The 17,763-nt window shown below is 54.4% G+C and overlaps 2 protein-coding genes and 1 non-coding gene across 11 annotated transcripts; 2 read left to right on the top strand and 1 right to left on the bottom strand.

The window, feature by feature from the left end:
* Positions 1 to 703: 703 nt before the first annotated feature.
* n-TNgtt8 lies at positions 704 to 777 on the top strand. The gene has a single exon. It is a non-coding gene; the product is annotated as a tRNA-Asn (tRNA).
* A 14-nt stretch (positions 778 to 791) lies between these two features.
* Positions 792 to 14,405, top strand: Pcgf2 (polycomb group ring finger 2). Of its 7 annotated transcripts, NM_009545.2 has the most exons (13): positions 2,729 to 2,966; positions 3,578 to 3,690; positions 3,926 to 4,020; positions 5,166 to 5,237; positions 9,658 to 9,810; positions 10,404 to 10,500; positions 10,667 to 10,722; positions 10,807 to 10,857; positions 11,091 to 11,199; positions 11,314 to 11,368; positions 11,447 to 11,542; positions 12,185 to 12,265; positions 12,868 to 14,403. In NM_009545.2, exons 5-13 carry the CDS (start codon positions 9,699 to 9,701, stop codon positions 13,237 to 13,239), a joined length of 1,029 nt encoding a protein of 342 aa, NP_033571.1. In that variant the 5' UTR covers positions 2,729 to 2,966; positions 3,578 to 3,690; positions 3,926 to 4,020; positions 5,166 to 5,237; positions 9,658 to 9,698; the 3' UTR covers positions 13,240 to 14,403. The 7 variants fall into 7 exon arrangements, with proteins under 7 accessions (XP_011247275.1, XP_011247277.1, XP_011247274.1 ...); XM_011248973.3 differs by lacking the exon at positions 5,166 to 5,237 and adding an exon at positions 3,432 to 3,447 and having other exon boundaries at positions 792 to 2,966; positions 3,578 to 4,020; positions 12,868 to 14,405; XM_011248975.3 differs by lacking the exons at positions 3,926 to 4,020; positions 5,166 to 5,237 and having other exon boundaries at positions 792 to 2,966; positions 12,868 to 14,405.
* A 195-nt stretch (positions 14,406 to 14,600) lies between these two features.
* On the bottom strand, positions 14,601 to 17,761 carry Cisd3 (CDGSH iron sulfur domain 3). Of its 3 annotated transcripts, none has more exons than NM_001364153.1 (4): positions 17,305 to 17,630; positions 17,011 to 17,043; positions 16,606 to 16,725; positions 14,601 to 14,958 (listed from the first exon to the last, which is right to left on the bottom strand). In NM_001364153.1, the coding sequence occupies exons 1-4, from the start codon at positions 17,623 to 17,625 to the stop codon at positions 14,779 to 14,781; spliced, it is 654 nt and encodes a 217-aa protein (NP_001351082.1). In that variant the 5' UTR covers positions 17,626 to 17,630; the 3' UTR covers positions 14,601 to 14,778. The 3 variants fall into 3 exon arrangements, with proteins under 3 accessions (NP_001351082.1, NP_001078969.2, XP_006533092.1); XM_006533029.3 differs by having other exon boundaries at positions 14,605 to 14,958; positions 17,362 to 17,761; NM_001085500.3 differs by lacking the exon at positions 17,305 to 17,630 and having other exon boundaries at positions 17,011 to 17,293.
* Between the last annotated feature and the right edge of the window lie 2 nt (positions 17,762 to 17,763).

The following is a 17,763-nucleotide window of genomic DNA, read 5'->3' as shown; positions in this document are numbered from 1 at the left end:
ATCTTGGCGGACCTGGAGTTCGGGCCATCCCGTTTAGGGGCGGAGTTTGCAACACGTGGGCTTGGGACAGGCCTTGTGGGGCTGGTGCTGTAAGCAGAGTAGGTAAGCTGGCGCTTACCGTGGTGCTGCAGGAGTTAGGCATTTTACTCAAGCTACCCGACTTCCAGTGTTCATTCACAAATCCTTACTGTTCACCGGGATTTTTGCAGGCGCCAATTAACCTATCGGCACCGAGTATACCGAAGGCGCCCATTCTTTGCAGAATGGGAAGATCGTGCCGAGGGTTCGTGCTAGGAGGGTTTAGTTCCAGAATGGAGCTTTTGTTTTGTTTTACGGGAGTGAGCTACAGGTTGTTCAGCGTTTGGAGTCTCTCACTCCCAATCCCTGCTGGCCGACAGACGTAGCCCTAAGTCTCTGTTCACTCTACAAAGGAACGTTCTGTGCCACATCCTAGACACTGACCGAGGATAGCCTGGGCCAACGGCTCCAGGGCAGCCCAGGTGGGACGTGTGCATCCCTTGCTTTCCCTTCCCTTGCACAACCACTGTTCCCTCCGCCACAGCCTCGATTCGCTGTTCTTCGAGATCAGATTTTGTTCCGCTGGGTTTCTAAGCTACTGTAACTGCTTGCGTCGTGACTGGTCTTGCGCCATATCGGCTCAGTACTATTGACTCGGCTCTCTGCCTCACAAACAACTGTCACCGTCTCTGTGGCGCAATCGGTTAGCGCGTTCGGCTGTTAACCGAAAGGTTGGTGGTTCGAGCCCACCCAGGGACGGTCTCGGCCTTTTTTTTTTTTTTTTAAATCGCAAATGCTCCAAAGCCACATTCGGTACCGAGGTACCAGAAGCAATAATTGTGATACACCAACCCAGATGGTCACTGTATTTAGAAATCCGTCTATGGTCAGTGAATGGATCTATCCCTAACGTCTCCTCACCACCTCTCACTATTCTTTCTCCCAATCAGGATGACAGAAAGGCAAAGCCAAGTTTCTGTCTCACTGCCATGTTTAACAATGCAATTTTCCTTGGATTAAGAATAAATTTTGCTGCGGAGGTTGGACAGCTTCCCATTGTCTGCATCAGTGGACGATAGCAACTTGAAAGAGGAAATCTGTCCCGGTGGATGGAAACAGTCAGGAAAAAAACCACAGGAACAAAGTGAGGGATAAAAGAGTGGAAGGAGGAAGAACCTAGCTGTGATCTACAGAGAAAGGCATACCATGAGGGGGCCTAAGTAGACAGTGCGGAAGATGGGGAAATAAATACAGAGATCAACAAAGGGCATCGTTTGCAAGAGGGAGAGGTGTAAGGGACACAGAAGTAAAGCTACACAAAAGCAAGAAGGAACGACTCTCTCTAACTAGTGCCACCATTTAAAAGGGATTTTCTCCTTGCTCTTGTTTCCGATGGCAACAGATGCCCGTTGGTCCTTGCCTTGATGTTCTGGGTTCCTGTTCTCTGGGAACCTCTGATTTCTGACTGCTCACTACGTGTGGCAATCAACTAGAGGACAGGGTAAGCTACAGACTTGGTGGAAAATAAGCGCTCTTCATGTTCGCTGAGCACACTGGAGAAGGTGGGCAGGAGGAAGATGTGCAAGGGACTCTTTCCATCCGTTCTCTAGACATTTGGCTCAAAGGAAGTCTCTTGTGGACTCCCTCTTCTATGTTTGCAGATCACCTGGCGCTTCAAACATGGAGAAGGGACTTTTCCAGCTTATTGCCCTCGCTGGCCCTGCTCGGTGTCAAAGCCCAGCTTACCTACTGTGCCTAAAACAGTACTTGCCGTTGGCACAGAGAACTTTCGATGTTGGGACAGTTAAGTCAGCGGCTCTCCCGATGAACCACAGGGATTAGCAATATCCCAGCATAGATGATTTATTGGAGTCTTAGTGGGTGGTGGGTCTTCAGTGTGTCCCTACTCTCCAGCGGTTTCCTTGGAACTGGACCTTAATAATTGAGGAGCAAATGGATACCCACCCCAATAAACAAAAGGTAGCCAGGCAGTACCCTTCACGTTGAGCAATTGTGTTTGCTCTAGCAGAGTTCAAGATGCTGGGACACATGGGCCGTGATGACAGTGGGCGTGTCTAACTCGAGACCCCTTTCCACAGTAGCCTGTGAGCTCGTGGTACCCGATGTAGGGATTGGGAAGCAAGTGACCGATCCTCCCGGGGCCTCTTCCGCTCCCACTTGGACCACCCGATCTAAGCGGAAATCTCTTGCCTTTCCTTTACACCGTCATTCGGCTCTGCAGGCTGAGAGCTGAGGCTGGTGGGGTCACTGGGCGGACAGACTTCACAGGGCTCCTGATAAGCGGTCCAGTGTATAAAAGCACTCACTTCGGGACTGCTTTAGGCTTGGAACAAGGAGAGGAGGCAGGCTCGACAAAGATTCGTTCCTTACTCGAGCCAACCCACCAGGCGCTTAAAGGCTTTTCAGGCCGGATAATCGAGCTCTTTGGAGGGACAGTCACAGTGGCCACCCCCCAATAAATCATAAGTAACGAATCAGCGAAATCGAGCGACCTATTGAGGTCCACGGTTCTTGTGGTAACGCAGAATCGATTCGCTTCCTTGGCGCCGTCTCTTCTAGCTCTCCTTCCTACTCTGCCCGGGGCCCGGAGCCGCTGGGGACCGGAGAGCGAGCGCTGGGTGGAGCCGAGGGCGACAGTCGGAGTGGGCTGGCACCAGCCACCTTCGCGCTCGCCGGCCCCTCCGCGGCCGCGAGGGAGGCGCACCGGCGGCGAAAAGGCGCGCGTCCTCTCTCGACTCCTCGCTTCCTATTGCGTCGGGGCCTCTCGAATTCGGCTAGTTATTGTGTCTCTGGCTCGGCGCCCGAGTTCGTGTCTCGGGCTGCTCTCCCCGCCCCGGACTGCGTTCCATTCTTCTCCGCCCGAGCACGCTGAGCGCGCCAGCCTCGGCCACAGCCAAGCCCCGAGGCCACCGTGCGTTTCCCGCGAGGTGCGAGGACCCCGAATCGGTGTGGGGAGGCGGTGAGGTCACGCTCGGGGGGGGATCACACACGCACTTAGGAATCCCAAGGGATTCAGCTGGAGTGAGCGAACCTCACTCGGACGCGTGGCCAGCGGCGCCGCGTCCCCCGCCCAAGCGCCCTTTGGTAGCGGCGACGCACCGGGTGCCGCGAGACACATTTCCGCCCAGTCTGCATCTCACCATTTTCCAAGCTCCCCAGCTAGGGTAGGGATCGCAGAGTCGGTGGAAGTGGGGAGAACACACTTATTTTAGGAGGAGGTGGTGGTTTCATGACTGAAGGTAACACAATAGGACCTTTCCTCCGGGTTCAAGGGATCTGCTTGGATAAGAGGTGGTCTCCTCTTGGTTTGGGGGAAGCCCAGCGCAAGGCGGTGGGGAGCAGCTGAGCTAGCCTCTCCCCCTCCTCTTTCCCTCTCTGCAAACATCCTGAAGGAATGAGGTCACGTGGGTGAGTAGTGGGCGGGACCTACTCTTGTCTGGAGGAAAAAAGCCATTTTGCCCCCCCCCACGGCCCCTCCCCTCCCCTCTGGTCCCCTCCCCTCCCCAAGCTGCTCTTACAAACTCCTTTCTTATCATAGGTTTCTCCCCTCCCGCCGACCGAGCGAGCGACAGGGCTGTGGTCCCCCTCCCCTCCCTTCCCTCCCTCCCTCCCATCCCCCCCTCCCCGAGACCCACCGGACCCCGAAGCCAGGTAAGCGGACGCCGACTCGCGCTTGCCTCCTTGCTACCTCGTAAGCGTCTAGGGCTGGCGACCGGGACCCGTTCACCTTTCCCCGCAGACCCCAATGGGAGCCGGGAGCCCCGGCCTGGCCTGCCGCCCGCGTCCCTTCCCGCCCCGCCAGCCGCTGTCCAAGCTCGCCCGGTCCGCCTTTCTTTCTCTCGTTCCCGGTCTCTCTCTCTTTTTTTTTCCTTTCCTCCCTTCCAAGATGGCCGAAGTGGATTCCCCCTCTTAACGATTTGGAGTCTCCCTCGACCACCTCCTCTTTGTGCAGCAGCCCCCTGCTAAGACCCTGCTTGCGAGGTATCGAGGGGGAGGGTCCGGGCGGCCACGAGGGCTTTGGGGACATACGCTAGGGTGGGTCTCGCCCCCCCCTCCGCCCCCGACCCGAGGATCTCCACAAGCTGGAGCAGACTGTGGCTCGGCCCCTTCGAGTCGGGCAAGGGTCGCCTCCCGAGTGGGCAGTGAGCGTGGTAGACGCGCGAGGACTTGAGGCCCGGAGGAAGGGGACTTGGCTTTCTGGTGGCCGAGGGAGGGCGCCCTAACTCCTGGGGTCGGGATCTTGGGCACCTCCCCCAGAGGTCCCTTTCGTCCCGGTGCGAGGCGCCCCGCCCCCTCCCTGAACCACCTCGGCTGAGCTTTTCCCTACCTCCCTCCCGGGGCCCCACCAAACTTTGGCTCTAGGGAGGGAAGGAGTGGCCACTCGGTCACTGGGGGTGCCTGATCCTTTGACCTAGGCTTCGCGGGGAAGCAAGGGTGGAGGGGAAAGAACGGGAGTGAGGAGAGATTTAGCATGCTCTGTCTTTTCATGAGTGGCCAAGGGGTCTGATGAGCTGGCCCTTCTGCCACAGGAGGCGAAAAGGGAAGCGGCTACTCTTTTCTCCTTGAGCTCTGCCGCTGCTAGCTCTGAAACCCGGGGAACCCTGAGCCTGCAGACGCCCCGCGCCCTTCCTGACTCCCAGGGGCGTCTAGGCAAGCCCCCTACTCTTCCATCCCTCACTTCCCGGGTCTATCCAAAATTGCTGTGGTTGCTTGATCGAGAAGGGTGTGTGTATGTGTAAATTTAAATATGTTTAAGTATGTACAGGTGTTACCTAGAGCTGTCCCTGCGTCTTTGTCTCTCGTAGCCCCCGGCCGAGCTCCCGCCATCCCCCATGTTGCCTCAGTCTCTTTTGGTCTTCCTCTCGCTGAGGGAGGGGCTTCTCTTAGCTGGCTCTCACAGTCTTGGGCCTCCCTCTCTGGACTTCTTGCAGTTGTGCTGTTCCCGAAACTCATGACAACCCCACCCCCACCCCCAACATACACACATCCCTGCTCCAAGGTGTTATTACTGTAATCGGAGGAGCATAAAGCCAGCTCTGTTGTAGCATTTTGGTGGAGAGGTTTTCCCAGGGGTTCCCCTGGTTTGAGGTTGGGGCTTGCACACTTAGAACTGTGTTTGGAATAAGGCAGGAAACAGCCTCCAGGATCCAGTCCGGCTGTCGCGTCGCCTGATCCTGTTCAAGTTGAAGGCTTGGGAGGTGAGCAGGGGAGGGGGAAAGGAACTCCCTGAGTGGTTGATGGAGCTGTTGCCATGGGAATGGAGAGAGGCTGAAGTGGAAGAGGTTACATGTTATACAGGTCAGATGCCTACTGTAGCGCCCCCCTACCCCCACCCCGGACCCTATAGCGGAGTGGTGGTGGGGCGCTGACCTGTCTTTGTTGCTGGAAGACTTAAATTATAATTTGCCCTGAGAGGACTAGAGGTTCGCAGAAGGTTAATGTCTGTGGCTCCAGTTTCAGGCAGGGATGTGATGGGGTGGGTGGAAATGACTTCTGCATCTGTGGAGTAGGAGCCTGGCTCCAGCCTTGCTGTGTATGTGGTGGTGTGTGTCTGGCCAAGTGTCTGTCTGGCCTGTGTGCATGACCAGGCTTATCTGGCTCTGGGTGCTGGGGATGTAAGAGATGAAGGGGGTGTGTCTGGCTCCGGATGTGAGCATCTTACTGAGCTGCTGTCTGTAAATTCTTTATTACTGTTTTATTTATTCATTTATTTATTTATTTCTGTTTTCAGGAACTGAGTGGTAGGTCGAGGCTTCTATCTTTTTTCCATGCTAAGGGCTGTACCACTGCCAAAGGTTAGGAAAAGATAAGAGGGGCTGGTGAGATGGCTCAACGGGTAAGAGCACCCGACTGCTCTTCCGAAGGTCCTGAGTTCAAATCCCAGCAACCACATGGTGGCTCACAACCATCTATAAGGAGATCTGACTCGCTCTTCTAGAGTGTCTGAAGACAGCTACAGTGTACTTACATAGAATAAATAAATAATAAAAAAAAAGAAAGAAAGAAAAGATAAGAGATTTTGTGTCCTGGTGCAGAACCCCTCTGACTCGTACATGAACACATGAGATTTGCTTGCAGAGCTGGGTCTATGATGCCGGGAGGGGAACCAATGCTAGAAATTCATGTCTACATGCTATACTCTGGCTCGTTCTGGTTTCCATTGTGCCCTAAGTTTCCCCATCTGTAATGCGGAGGTGGTGTAAGGCATTAGCTTTTGCCTCCCATTCAGCAGGCCCACAGGATGGGCGTCTCAGCAGTCGCTCTCTGTCCTTCTACCCACCTGCTCAGCTCTTCCGCTGAGTCCGAGCATCGCCCGTTTTTTTTTTTTCTGAGTGACCTTGGGCAAGTCACATCTAAGTTTTTTTTCATCTGTAAATTGAGAAGACTTCACAACAGTGCTTTCAAAGATCACATGGAGTGGGGGCTGGTTAAGAGCCCTGACTGCTCTTCCAGAGGTCATGAGTTCAAATCCCAGCAGCCAGCCATCAGTAATGAGAAACAAAACAAACAAACAAACAAACAAACAAACAAACAAACAAACTATGGGCCTGAGCAAGAGAGAGAAGGGAAGGGGGAAAGAATTTTTTAAAAGATCCCATCCACCTCATTAGTCAAGTGCTAGGATGTGACCTTGAATGACCTCTCGTGGCCTGGGGCTTGATTTGATTTGGTGCACAGCAAGGCAAAGGGAGGGCTGTAGCTGGTGTCCCTGGAGGCTGCAGGACCCGCTCTCTGTGGTATCAGAAACCAATACCTACAGAAGAAAAGTCTAGTTCGTTGGAGAGATGTGGGATGTCTGTCCGCTGTAGGCTGGAAACATAGGGAGAGATCTGTGAGCCCAAATGGCCAGGGACTGGGTGCTAGATGCTGACCAAGCCCCTTTCTGGCCTGGGGCCCCTGGGAGCCAGGAGCTAGAGCCAGAGAGAACTACAGACTGGGGGCGGGGGCAGAAGGGGCTGTTGGAGGAATGTAGAAGGGACTGGGTTCTTCCCCGGCTCCATTGACACCAGTTCCAAATGGTCACCGCCCCTTTTCTGCTTCTTGGGAACTGTCTTTCACTTTTTCTTCTCTAGGCGCTTTGTGTCTCCCAGCTGTCCCCTCCGTAGTGTTGTGGTACACCATTCCCTTTCCTTGTCCTCCCCACCAGCACCTCAGCCCCCACCCACCCCCTGCATCAGGAAGGAAAGACCATGGTCCTGATGCTGAGCAAGGAAGTGGGGAGGGGATGGATGCTCTGGGGACTGGGAGCTCCTGTTTACCGCCACTCTTGGCACCTGCTGACAGGGCCCTGCAGGTAACCATGGCAATCAGGTGAGGAGCCAATCAGTGCCTCTCCCCGCCCCCAGCCCCAGTGGTGGCTTTCTGAGGCCCCTAGGGATGCGAATGGGGAGCAGGGAGGCTCTTTACTCTTAGGGGAGACAAGGAACCTTTCCATCCATAGCATCTCCTTCCCTTAGGGCCTTGGGCTTAGAAAGTGCTGGGGGCTTCTCTCGGATGAAACCTCTAAAATGACAGACTGTGTGGGGCTCCTGTGGCTTCTTAGGAACCTGTATCTCTTTGCAAATGAAGTGTGTGGGTGAAGAGCACATATATTCTTTCATGTGCGCCTGTGCATGTGTGCGCGCGTGTGCGCGTGCATGCGCACGTGCTGGGTTGAGGGGATTTATCCTAGCAGCCTGGATTCCCTGGCAGGATCCTACTCTGATATAGTCCGTTTCTGTCTCCGTGTGTGTCTCTGGACACAGGCACACACAAGGCAAGCAGTCACATGGAGTACCTTCAGAAGCCCAGACAGCACGTACACACGGTGGCGATTGCACACGCTCAAGGAGACAGCCACTTGGAGTTTGTTCTGTCCTCTGGATGGTTGTAATAATATTTGGGCTTCTTGCCAGAGACTGCGTTACCATGGAAACAACTAAACAGTAGAGTAGCCAGCAGCCTCTTTGAGATTGTGAAGGGGGTGCCCATGCAGGGGAGTACCAGCTAAGGCCACCTATAGGGGCAAGAACTCTGCTCCGGGTTTGCAGGTCAGGGAGGCTGGTCTCTGGGCCACCTCTGGCTGGCTTGTTCCCTTCTCTCATTTCTGCAACTTGGTGTCTGTCCCAAGTGTGGCCTTTTGTGTAGCTCCATCTATCCCAGCCTCTGGCCAGGTGCCCTGGGGCTTTATTAGCTGTCTGGGTTCTGGCCAGGCTCATCCTGGGGTCTCTATAGAAACTGCAGATCCTGGCTGTGAATTTCTTGTCCTAGAAAACCCTGTGTGGTGGCTTTAGAAATCTTTCTGGAAAAGAGAGAAGGGTGTGTGTTGTAAAGGAGTGGTTGGGGCTTGGCCAGCCTCTCAAGTCTCCTGGGCTTTTGCTCTGGAGGAGGAGAAAGAGGAGAGGTAGTAGCCCCTTCGGGCCAGAGCCAGAGCCAGCTTCGAACTGACCTCTGCCTTCCAGGGCCTGGCCAGGTGCATTGGAAAGCTGGGGACAGAGAACACTCCCTCTGCCTGGTTTTTGGCAGGTGTCTAGGAGAACCTGTGGTTTGTTGGTGGACAGCCTGCGAACAGGTGGCAAAAGTCACCAGGTTGGGACATGGTGGGATCCCAGTGGCACATGAAGCAATTCTGTGCGTTCATGAAGAGTGGGTCCCTAGACCCTGCACACTAGAGCAGTTAGTGGGCTGTTGGGGGTGGGGTGGGCAACCTGGAGGGAGGTTCCCACTACAGGACAGGAGAGGTCTTTCTGCCAGGCCCTTGAATTAGCTGCAAAGTACCACGTCAGGTTGGGCCTGCAGCTCCTTCTTTATAAGTTGGGACATAGGAAAGCCAGCCTCAGGCTTGCAAGAAGGCAAAGGGTCAGCAAATGGTAGGTGGACGTTCAAGGAGCTGTCGGCATCCAGAGACATTAGAGGAAGGCAGTGTTCTGAGGCCCAAGTGGGACAGTCAAAGGGACAGGTGGTAGGCCTGTGTCCCAGTGTCTCTCTGGAAGGTTTCGCCATGAAAAATCTCTCATTGGTGGAGTGGTGACAATTTATTCTTCACTTTGGTCTGTGAATTCAGTTGTCTGCACTGGTTCTCTTAGCTCTTGGTGCTTGGTAAATATCTGACCACTCGAGTGGATATGGGTTGGAGTCAGGGAGATTGTTAAAATGTTTTATTGCATTTATTTTCTGTGTGCGAGCACGCGCATGCGCAAGTCGTCAAAGGGCAAGTTGCAGGCATGGTTTCCTCTCTTTCCACCGTGTGTCACCAGGCTTGAGTCTTCCTTTACCTGCCGAGTTCTCTCGCTGGCTCACAGGTCCCACCCAGGGAGAACTTTAAAAGCATCCATATCTTCCCTTTTCCTTCCCTCCCATGTCCATCTTCTAGTGTTTCCTATGGTCTGACTTCAGTCTTTCCTACTGCTTCTAAATGGTATATGACCTTACTTCTCAAGGTGGAAGAAGCTTTCTGAGACACCCACCCACCCAATGAACACTCAGAGGGTGGGCCAGAAGCAGCCAGTTTCAAGCTGGTATCCAGTTGCACATATGAGAAGCGGGGGAAAAAAGTGGACTTTGGGCCCGGGGGGAGGGGAGCACTGTAGGGAAGTAGCTAAGGGTGGCTGGATTTCTGATCCCATTTCTGTTTCCCAGGGTGACACTTCCCAAATCTCCTCAGTCCTGACCCCGGCATCATGCATCGGACCACACGGATTAAAATCACGGAGCTGAACCCTCACCTCATGTGTGCCCTCTGTGGGGGCTATTTTATTGATGCCACCACCATTGTGGAATGCTTACATTCCTGTGAGTTGAATTCGGGGGTGCCCAGCTTGGGGGCACTGCTCAGGGAAAATGGAGGACATCCCTTGCTGCCCTGGAAAGTAGACCCTGGATCACTGAGATATTGCCAAGAAAGGACTCTGTGTGTGTGTGTGTGTGTGTGTGTGTGTGGTGTGGTGATGATGGGGAGTCCTGGAGCCAGAAGCTCACTCCTGGGACAGCATCAGAAACCTCACTTTTTCTGCTATCTCTGGCTGAAGTTTGACACCTGTGGATTCAGGGGTCACTCATTTGCACTGTCAGATTGGTTACAAGAGATCCAGGACTGGTGAGGTATCTTACCCCGCTGGCTCAGGGGAGCCTAGGACGTGGTGCACCTTCTGTGTTGGGCCGGACACCACCCTGGCTCATAGAGATAGAGGGGCCCATCCTCCCCTAAGGCTAGGCAAGGTACAACAGCCCAGATGTGTGGATGCGTATTGCCATGTTGGGCCTGTGCGCTATCCTGAGCTACTGTGAGCTATCAAGAGCTACTGGGTCATGGTGGGAAGAGAGAGCTGAGTGTTAGCCTGGGCAAGAAGGGGCTCTGACTGTCTTCTCTTTGTCCACACTCCAAGTCTGCAAAACCTGCATCGTACGCTACTTGGAGACCAACAAATACTGCCCCATGTGTGACGTCCAGGTCCATAAAACTCGACCACTGCTGAGCATCAGGTGGGCTTCAGACCCCATACCCTGCCTCCTCGTGGCTAAGGAATGCCAGGCCAGGAGCCTGCATGCCTGAATGCTGGGTCTGAAGAAGGAAGGGGTACAGAGCTGATCCCCGGCTAGCGAGATGAAGGACCCGTGGTTGCTAATGCTCCTGTATAATCTTTCCCAGATCAGACAAAACCCTCCAGGACATTGTCTACAAGTTGGTGCCTGGGCTTTTTAAAGGTATCATGAGCCCCTGTGTTGTCCCTGCTCCCCCCACCCCCACTTCCCAGCTGTCGCCCACTCATTCCTGCCTCCTTTCTTTAGATGAAATGAAACGGCGACGGGACTTCTATGCAGCATACCCCCTGACAGAGGGTGAGTGTGTGTTCACTCTGAACCCACAAGCACATTCTGGTTCCTGAAGCAACGTGACTGCCCAGGGCTGCCCCAGCTTTGGCCCACACTGTCCCTCCAACTTCCAACAGATCTCCCAGCTACAGTACTGTCCAGTGGGGACTGGGCTCAATCTCTGAGCTGCCCTACTTCCCTAGGTCCTCAGTCCCTTGTTCTATCTTTGACCAACCCCTCTGAGCTGTCTCCCTCTGCAGTCCCCAACGGCTCCAACGAGGACCGAGGCGAGGTCCTGGAACAGGAGAAGGGGGCTCTGGGTGACGACGAGATTGTCAGTCTTTCCATTGAGTTCTACGAAGGCGTCAGGCAAGTTCAACGTAGGCCCCTTTTCTACCCTGGCCCATTCTTCAAGACCCAGTCAGACATGCATTTGGCCCAACAACTCCATAGCCCTTAGCCTCTTTCTCTCTCTTCTTCCAGGGACCGAGAGGAGAAGAAGAACCTCACGGAGAATGGAGATGGGGACAAGGAGAAGGTGAGTGTTAGGGCCTGTCTAGCTGTGGGCTGAGAGTGCCATGAATGCACCTTCTCACTGGGGCCTCTTCCCCCACAGACAGGAGTGCGATTCCTGCGGTGCCCAGCAGCCATGACCGTCATGCACCTGGCAAAGTTCCTCCGCAACAAAATGGATGTGCCCAGCAAGTACAAGGTGAACGCCTGGGCCATCTCAGACACAGCTCTGTCAGCCATCACAGAGTTGGATAGCTGGGCCTGCAGGGTACTCTAGCCCCACTGTTGAGGATAAGACGGTTTGTAATTGTTTTAGTTGGTGTACAGAGGGCCTAGGGACAAGGATGTGTGCATGCAAATAGTGCTAGGCCTTTGATAGGGCCAAGGAACTCTAGGATACGGGCTGGTCGGCCATGTTGAACAGAGGATCCCTTGGAGGTCTCTGATGCGCTTGACTTTGCTTCTTTGACAGGCTCCTAGGTACAAGGCTTCCCTTAGCCCATACTTGGGTAGGGAGACAGTAAGTGCTGTGGCGCTCATCCGTCAGGTCACATGTTCCACATGTTCGGATGGTGGTATCAAAACTGCTTCTGTGATTCCCCTTAGGGGCACAGGCAAGAGCCTGGGTCAAAGCGGTCCTAGAAAGAGAAGCCTCCCCCCTCCCCATCAGTGGGTTAGGGGAGTTTCTTGGGACAATTCTGGAAGGGAAGTCACATCTACAGTAAGGAGAGGCCTCCTGGAGTCCACCTTTCAATTCACTTACCTCTATCCCCCAAGACTCCCAACCCCGGTGGCCAGGGTGCAGCTGCCGGGTCCCATGGGTGTCATCCCCTCCCTCCAGGTGGAGATCCTCTATGAAGATGAGCCCCTGAAGGAATACTACACCTTAATGGACATTGCGTACATCTACCCCTGGCGAAGGGTAAGCCTGTGAGCAGGTGGCAGAGGATGGGGGCAGTCCAGGGTCCTGCCTGGCCAGGCCTGGCATTGGTCAGTGGCCAGGGTGACATGAGGCACCCTCTTATGTCAGACACTCCATCCCTGGTCTCTGGAGCCAGGCCTGGCCCTGGTGAGCTCTAGGCCATTTCGTTCGTTTGTTTGTTTGTTTGTTTGTTTGTTTGAGACAGTCATTCCCTGGCTGGCCTTAAATTTGGTACAGAGTCCAGGCTGGCCTCGAATTCAGAGCAGTCGTCCTTCCTCAGCCTCCCAGGTGCTGCGATTACTGGCACAGCCCCCACAGGTCCCTTGCTGGTGCCCTGGTTGCTACTACTCAGATTCAGATTCGGGGTCAGCAATAGGGGCGGCTACAGTGGAACGTAATACCTTCCTTCCATAACTGCATGGTCTCCGCCCAACCCCACACTCTTTCTTCACTGGGTCTCTGTCTCTTCACTCTGCAGGGCTCAGACCTTCCCTTTGCTCCTGGTTTGAACCTTGGTTGGGTATAGGGATAGGGTCACCCCTGGTCCGTCTTTGTTCTGACACTCTCTTTTCTTACTGCTGGCCTCTTCCTTCTCACCACAGAATGGGCCTCTCCCCCTCAAGTACCGTGTCCAGCCAGCCTGCAAGCGGCTCACCCTGCCCACGGTGCCAACCCCCTCAGAAGGCACCAACACCAGCGGGGCATCAGAGTGTGAGTCAGTCAGCGACAAGGCTCCCAGCCCTGCCACCCTTCCGGCCACCTCCTCCTCCTTGCCCAGCCCTGCGACCCCATCCCATGGCTCTCCCAGCTCCCACGGCCCCCCAGCTACCCATCCTACTTCCCCCACTCCACCTTCAACTGCCGCTGGGACCACCACAGCTACCAATGGGGGCACTTCGAACTGCCTGCAAACGCCATCCTCCACCAGCAGGGGGCGCAAGATGACTGTTAATGGCGCTCCTTGCCCCCCTTGAGGAAAGGGACCCTCTCCTTCCGCAGCCATCTTTTCCCTCCTTTTTACTTTTTCTGGGCCCCCTTTTCCACTTTTGACTTTCCCTGGTTCCTCCCATTTTCAGAGTGGGAGGTGGGTTTTATAAATAAATCTATATATATATAAATATATATATGTACATAGGAAAAACCAAATATACATACTTATTTTCTATGGACCAACCAGATTAATTTAAATGCCACAGGAAACTCGTGTGTGTGTGTGTGTGTGTGTGTATGTGTGTGTATGGGTGGGGGTGTCTAGGTCTAGGGGGTCTTTGTAGTTCACTCTGCTCTTCTTGGGGGGTGTATCTGGTGGTCTTAAGGGGCCATTGGAAGTATTAATGTCCTTCCCTATGTCCCTTCTGCTTTCCAGGGCAGAGGGCGTGTTGGGTCCCCTAGCCCTAGCTGACTAGTGGGTCCATCTTGGCTGTTCCCCATACCTGTCCAAACCCCCACCCCCACCCCCCCGTTGTTGAATGTTCAGAGTTGCTGAGACAGTCAGTGCCTTTCACAAATGCAGTCTGTGTCCTCTGGCAGTGAGGACCAAGTGGCTGTGAAGAAGGCATTTCCCTCACCTCCTCAGACAGTGGAAGCCCCCCCCCCAACCCTCCATCCCTACCCTCCTGTGGGAGACCTGGCCCTATAAAGTCTATATGTGACTTTGGCATGGTGAACACTTCATTTTCTCCTGTCCTACCCCAACCCAAGAACGCAATCTAGCAAGACTGGAGGTGACACTCACTGGGGGCCTAGAGTAGAGGGTGGCCCCAGACAAGCACAGACTCCAGTTCTGCCAAAAGCCAACAGCCCTCCAGTCCACTGCCTCACCCCCCAGCTGAGGCCAGGCAGGGATAGGACAGAGGCATCTAGAAGCACAAGAAAATAAAAGAATGAGCTGACCCCAACTCTACCTGGTGGACCACCTATTAGGGGCAGACCTTGCTCTCGCCTGCTCTTCCTCAAGTGTACATAGATTTGGGGGGAGGGTGGGGGGGAAAGAGGACAGGGTGTTGGCTTAGTGTGTGAGGTTCTGAGCCCATGGGTCTGTTTGCACCACGTCCTGAGTCTGAGGTCCTGTGACTGTACCCTCCTGTCCTAGGTCATTTATATCTCTTGGCTTTGTAATAAATGCTGTGTACACTCTCAAGCCTGTGGTTCTTTGGGACAGAGGGAGGGGGAGGAAGAGGAGGAGGACGGTGAGGACGGTGGTATGCTCCCCAACCTTACAGTGCTAACTGGAGTGGATCTGAACTACCCTGCTTTGGTCACCAGACACCCTCCGCCTCCACAGATCATACTCTAGCAGAAGACCCATGAGCCTTGCCAGTGACCACAGAAACAGTTAGTTAGAGGGCAGGCCTCAGTGTTTATTGACAGCTTTACCGGATGCTGGACCTGGCTCTCAGCTGCCCAACAGGAGAATACAGGTTTTTCAGGGTACAATTGCTAACAAGATGGGGTCCTTGGAGGTTCCCTTCCATGTGTGGCTCAGCATTACTGCCTGGAGTCACAGTACCCCCTCAGAGTGGGGAACCTACTTCTGCTTTCTGTACCTGCTCACTCTTGTGGGTACCGTCACAGTAAGGGGGCCGCTGAGTGGCCTTGCAGGTACATAGGGCCACTGTGCGTGTCTCTTGGGCCTTGAACTTGAGTGGAGAAAGGCCAGTACGCTGGAAGAAGTGGGAGCCATCACAGAAGGGCTGGTGAGAGAGAGACAGAAAAAGGTTAGGGTGGGGAGTGGAGCATTCTCGTTTCCCCGAGCCCTGCAATGTGGGGGTCACAGAAAGGCTGTCATGAAGAGAATACTGTCTCTGTATAATGTTGCAAGCATTTCTCATTGGTCACCTTTGGGAGATCCAGAGACCAGGACAATTTGCAAGAACTGGGCCTCAAGTAGAGGCAATGCTACTACCCCAAGACACACACACACACAGACACACACACACACACACAATTTGCAAGAACTGGGCCTCAAGTAGAGGCAATGCTACTACCCCCAGACACACACACACACACACACACACACGAAGTCACACAACAACTTGTGGGGGCATGGTTTTCTCCTTTCACCATGTGGGCTCTGGGGATCACACAGGTCAGCAAGTAACTTTATCCACTGAGCACTTCCCAGCCAGGTTCTCATGTAACCCAGACCTTGAACACCAATCCTGCCTCTACCTTCCAAGGGCTAGGACAATGGATGTATGTCGCTACACCCTGTTTATTGCGTGTTGGGGATGGATAGATTCCAGGGCTTCCACACACTGCAGACAAAGGGTCTATCCACTGGGTTAGGTTCATAGCCTCACCTCAGTTTTTGTTTGTTTTGGTTTTCTTTTTTAACGGCTAGGTGAGGTTGAGTCCCCATTGGCCCATGAAAGCAACATTCTTTGCAATGTTCCTCAGGGAGGGAGAGAGCCCAGTGCGCAGTGCCTTTGTAGGGTGGGGTCAGTCTTGCCTGTAAGCAAGGGGGTGTCTACAACAGCCTGCCTAGAGTACCACTATGAATGTGAGCACCACATCTCACAGGAGAACCCTTCAAAGGATGGTGAAGACAGAGGCCCAAGGAGGGGAGAGGCCTTGTCAGGGGCAGAGTGTGCGGAGAGATGAACTAGTGAAAACTAGAAAACCAGCACCCTGCCTAAAGGGCATGGGCATGTACCCACAATCCTCTGGCTGGCATGCCCTTGAAACTGCCCCACCCTCTGGAATATCTGTTCAAAGGCCACAAAGGAAGCCTCCAGAGCTGGATTTATGGTCTCAACCACAGCATGGGAAACAGGACAGAGTTCTCCAGAATGAAAGGGAGAAGCTCCGGCTACAGTGAAGGGCTCCTGTACAGCTGGGATGGCATCGGATGGCAGCAGGCAAGCAGGAAAAGTCACATCCAAGGTGAAAAGAGACCTGGGAGGGGACATCAGGGAAGACTGAACAGAATCCTCCCAGCTGTGAGGACCAAGGCCTGGCACATGGGCTGCTTGGAAGGAGCAGGGCGGGCAGCCTTCGAGGAGACTGAGTCAGCCACAGAGCTGTGGCCCTTCTGTACCTCCTAGGCTCCTGGGGAGGGACATGGACATACACTGACAATGGCCATCCTGATAGTGGTGTCCCTGACCTGTGAGCTGGTTCCTGCCATCGAGCCCCATCCCCCAATTGTATGTATCTCACCTATATACAGAAAGAAGGGAAATGTGGACGGACTGAAAGTCCCCAGGATAGACCATGCTGACCCCAAGCACGTGGAGAGGAGGAGATGGATGTTTGCGTGTCACACTGCCAGGCCTAACCGTTAGCGTCAGAGATCAGGCTGTGTCACATCTAAAGGAAAAGCTACAGGAGTAACTCACCTGATTCTTGCTTCGGCCACATACACACCACCTGTAGGTTTTCCCGGCAACCAGCTCCAATCTGATGGGTGTCTTCTGTGCCACCACTGGCTTGGCTGGGTCTTTGGGGAACCATCGGGCCTATGATCAGGGTGGATGAGTGACTCGGGATGATCCCAAGTCTTGGATATACTTTTAGTTGGCGGGGGGTTCTGTAACTCTTCTTCAAACTCTGGGGCTTGAAATCAGGTGGCTGTCCTCCCCTCAGTGGGAGACCTGGTTCCTTGCCTTCTGCCCTCTGGTCCACCAAACCTTCCCTAGAGCATGCTGGGAGCAAGGGTCTCCCTGTCGCTGTCTTGGATGTAGCTCTTGAGGTTTGGGGAACTGATAGGAGTTGTGCTGAGATTAGACAAGAGGTGTACTCACCAGCCAAGAAGAGATTTCCCGCCTCTGATACGGCTTCGACAAGGCAGGCAGGCAGATATGATTTGGAAACAGAAAAATAAAATCAGTGGGGAAGGAGAGACGCCGGAAGCCCATCAGGGAAGGGAAAGACCACAAGTCAAAGGAGCGTGGGACCTTTTTTTTTTTTTTTTTTTTTTTTTTTAATGGTTGGGAAAAGGTTCAAAGAAGAGGCGCTGCGGATCTTGGCATCTACTCGGGAGCTCCCTCCGGAAAGACTGCCCTGTGGGGACGCGCGGCCGAGGGGTGGAGTCTGACCTGGGCCGGTGGAGGCGGGGCCGAACGGCCAGGGGTCACCAAAGATGGGACGCTCACCCAGACGCCGCGCATGACCACAGCATGCAGGCTCGTCCCCCACGCTGCGCATGGCCGCTCTGCGCGTAGCCGCGTCCGGGTCGCCGCCCTCTCCGCTCCGCCCCCAAGGAAGACACCGCCCAGGCCCGCACAGGATGGGCACGGCCGAGCCGCCCTGGAGTCGGCAGGTGCCACCCTGGCTCTAGAGTTCAAGGCAGTCAGTGTGTATGTGGATCTATCACTCTGCAGGGCTCTGACGTCTGCATCTTCACCTGCACCGCACATTCTGTGCACTCCGGTTTGAACTATTCTTACAAGTACTTGAGAAAAAGGGGTCACTGACCGTATCCTGTCCTCCTCCCTCGGGCCTCCAGTTAGGAACCCATCTCCCTCCCTACAATAAAGCCAGACAAAGCAAGGTCT

This window comes from Mus musculus, chromosome 11 (assembly GCF_000001635.26).
Source record: "Mus musculus strain C57BL/6J chromosome 11, GRCm38.p6 C57BL/6J".
Lineage (NCBI taxonomy): Eukaryota > Metazoa > Chordata > Mammalia > Rodentia > Muridae > Mus > Mus musculus.
The sequence above is the reverse complement of the archived record's forward strand: the minus strand, read 5'-3'. Positions and strand labels throughout refer to the sequence as shown.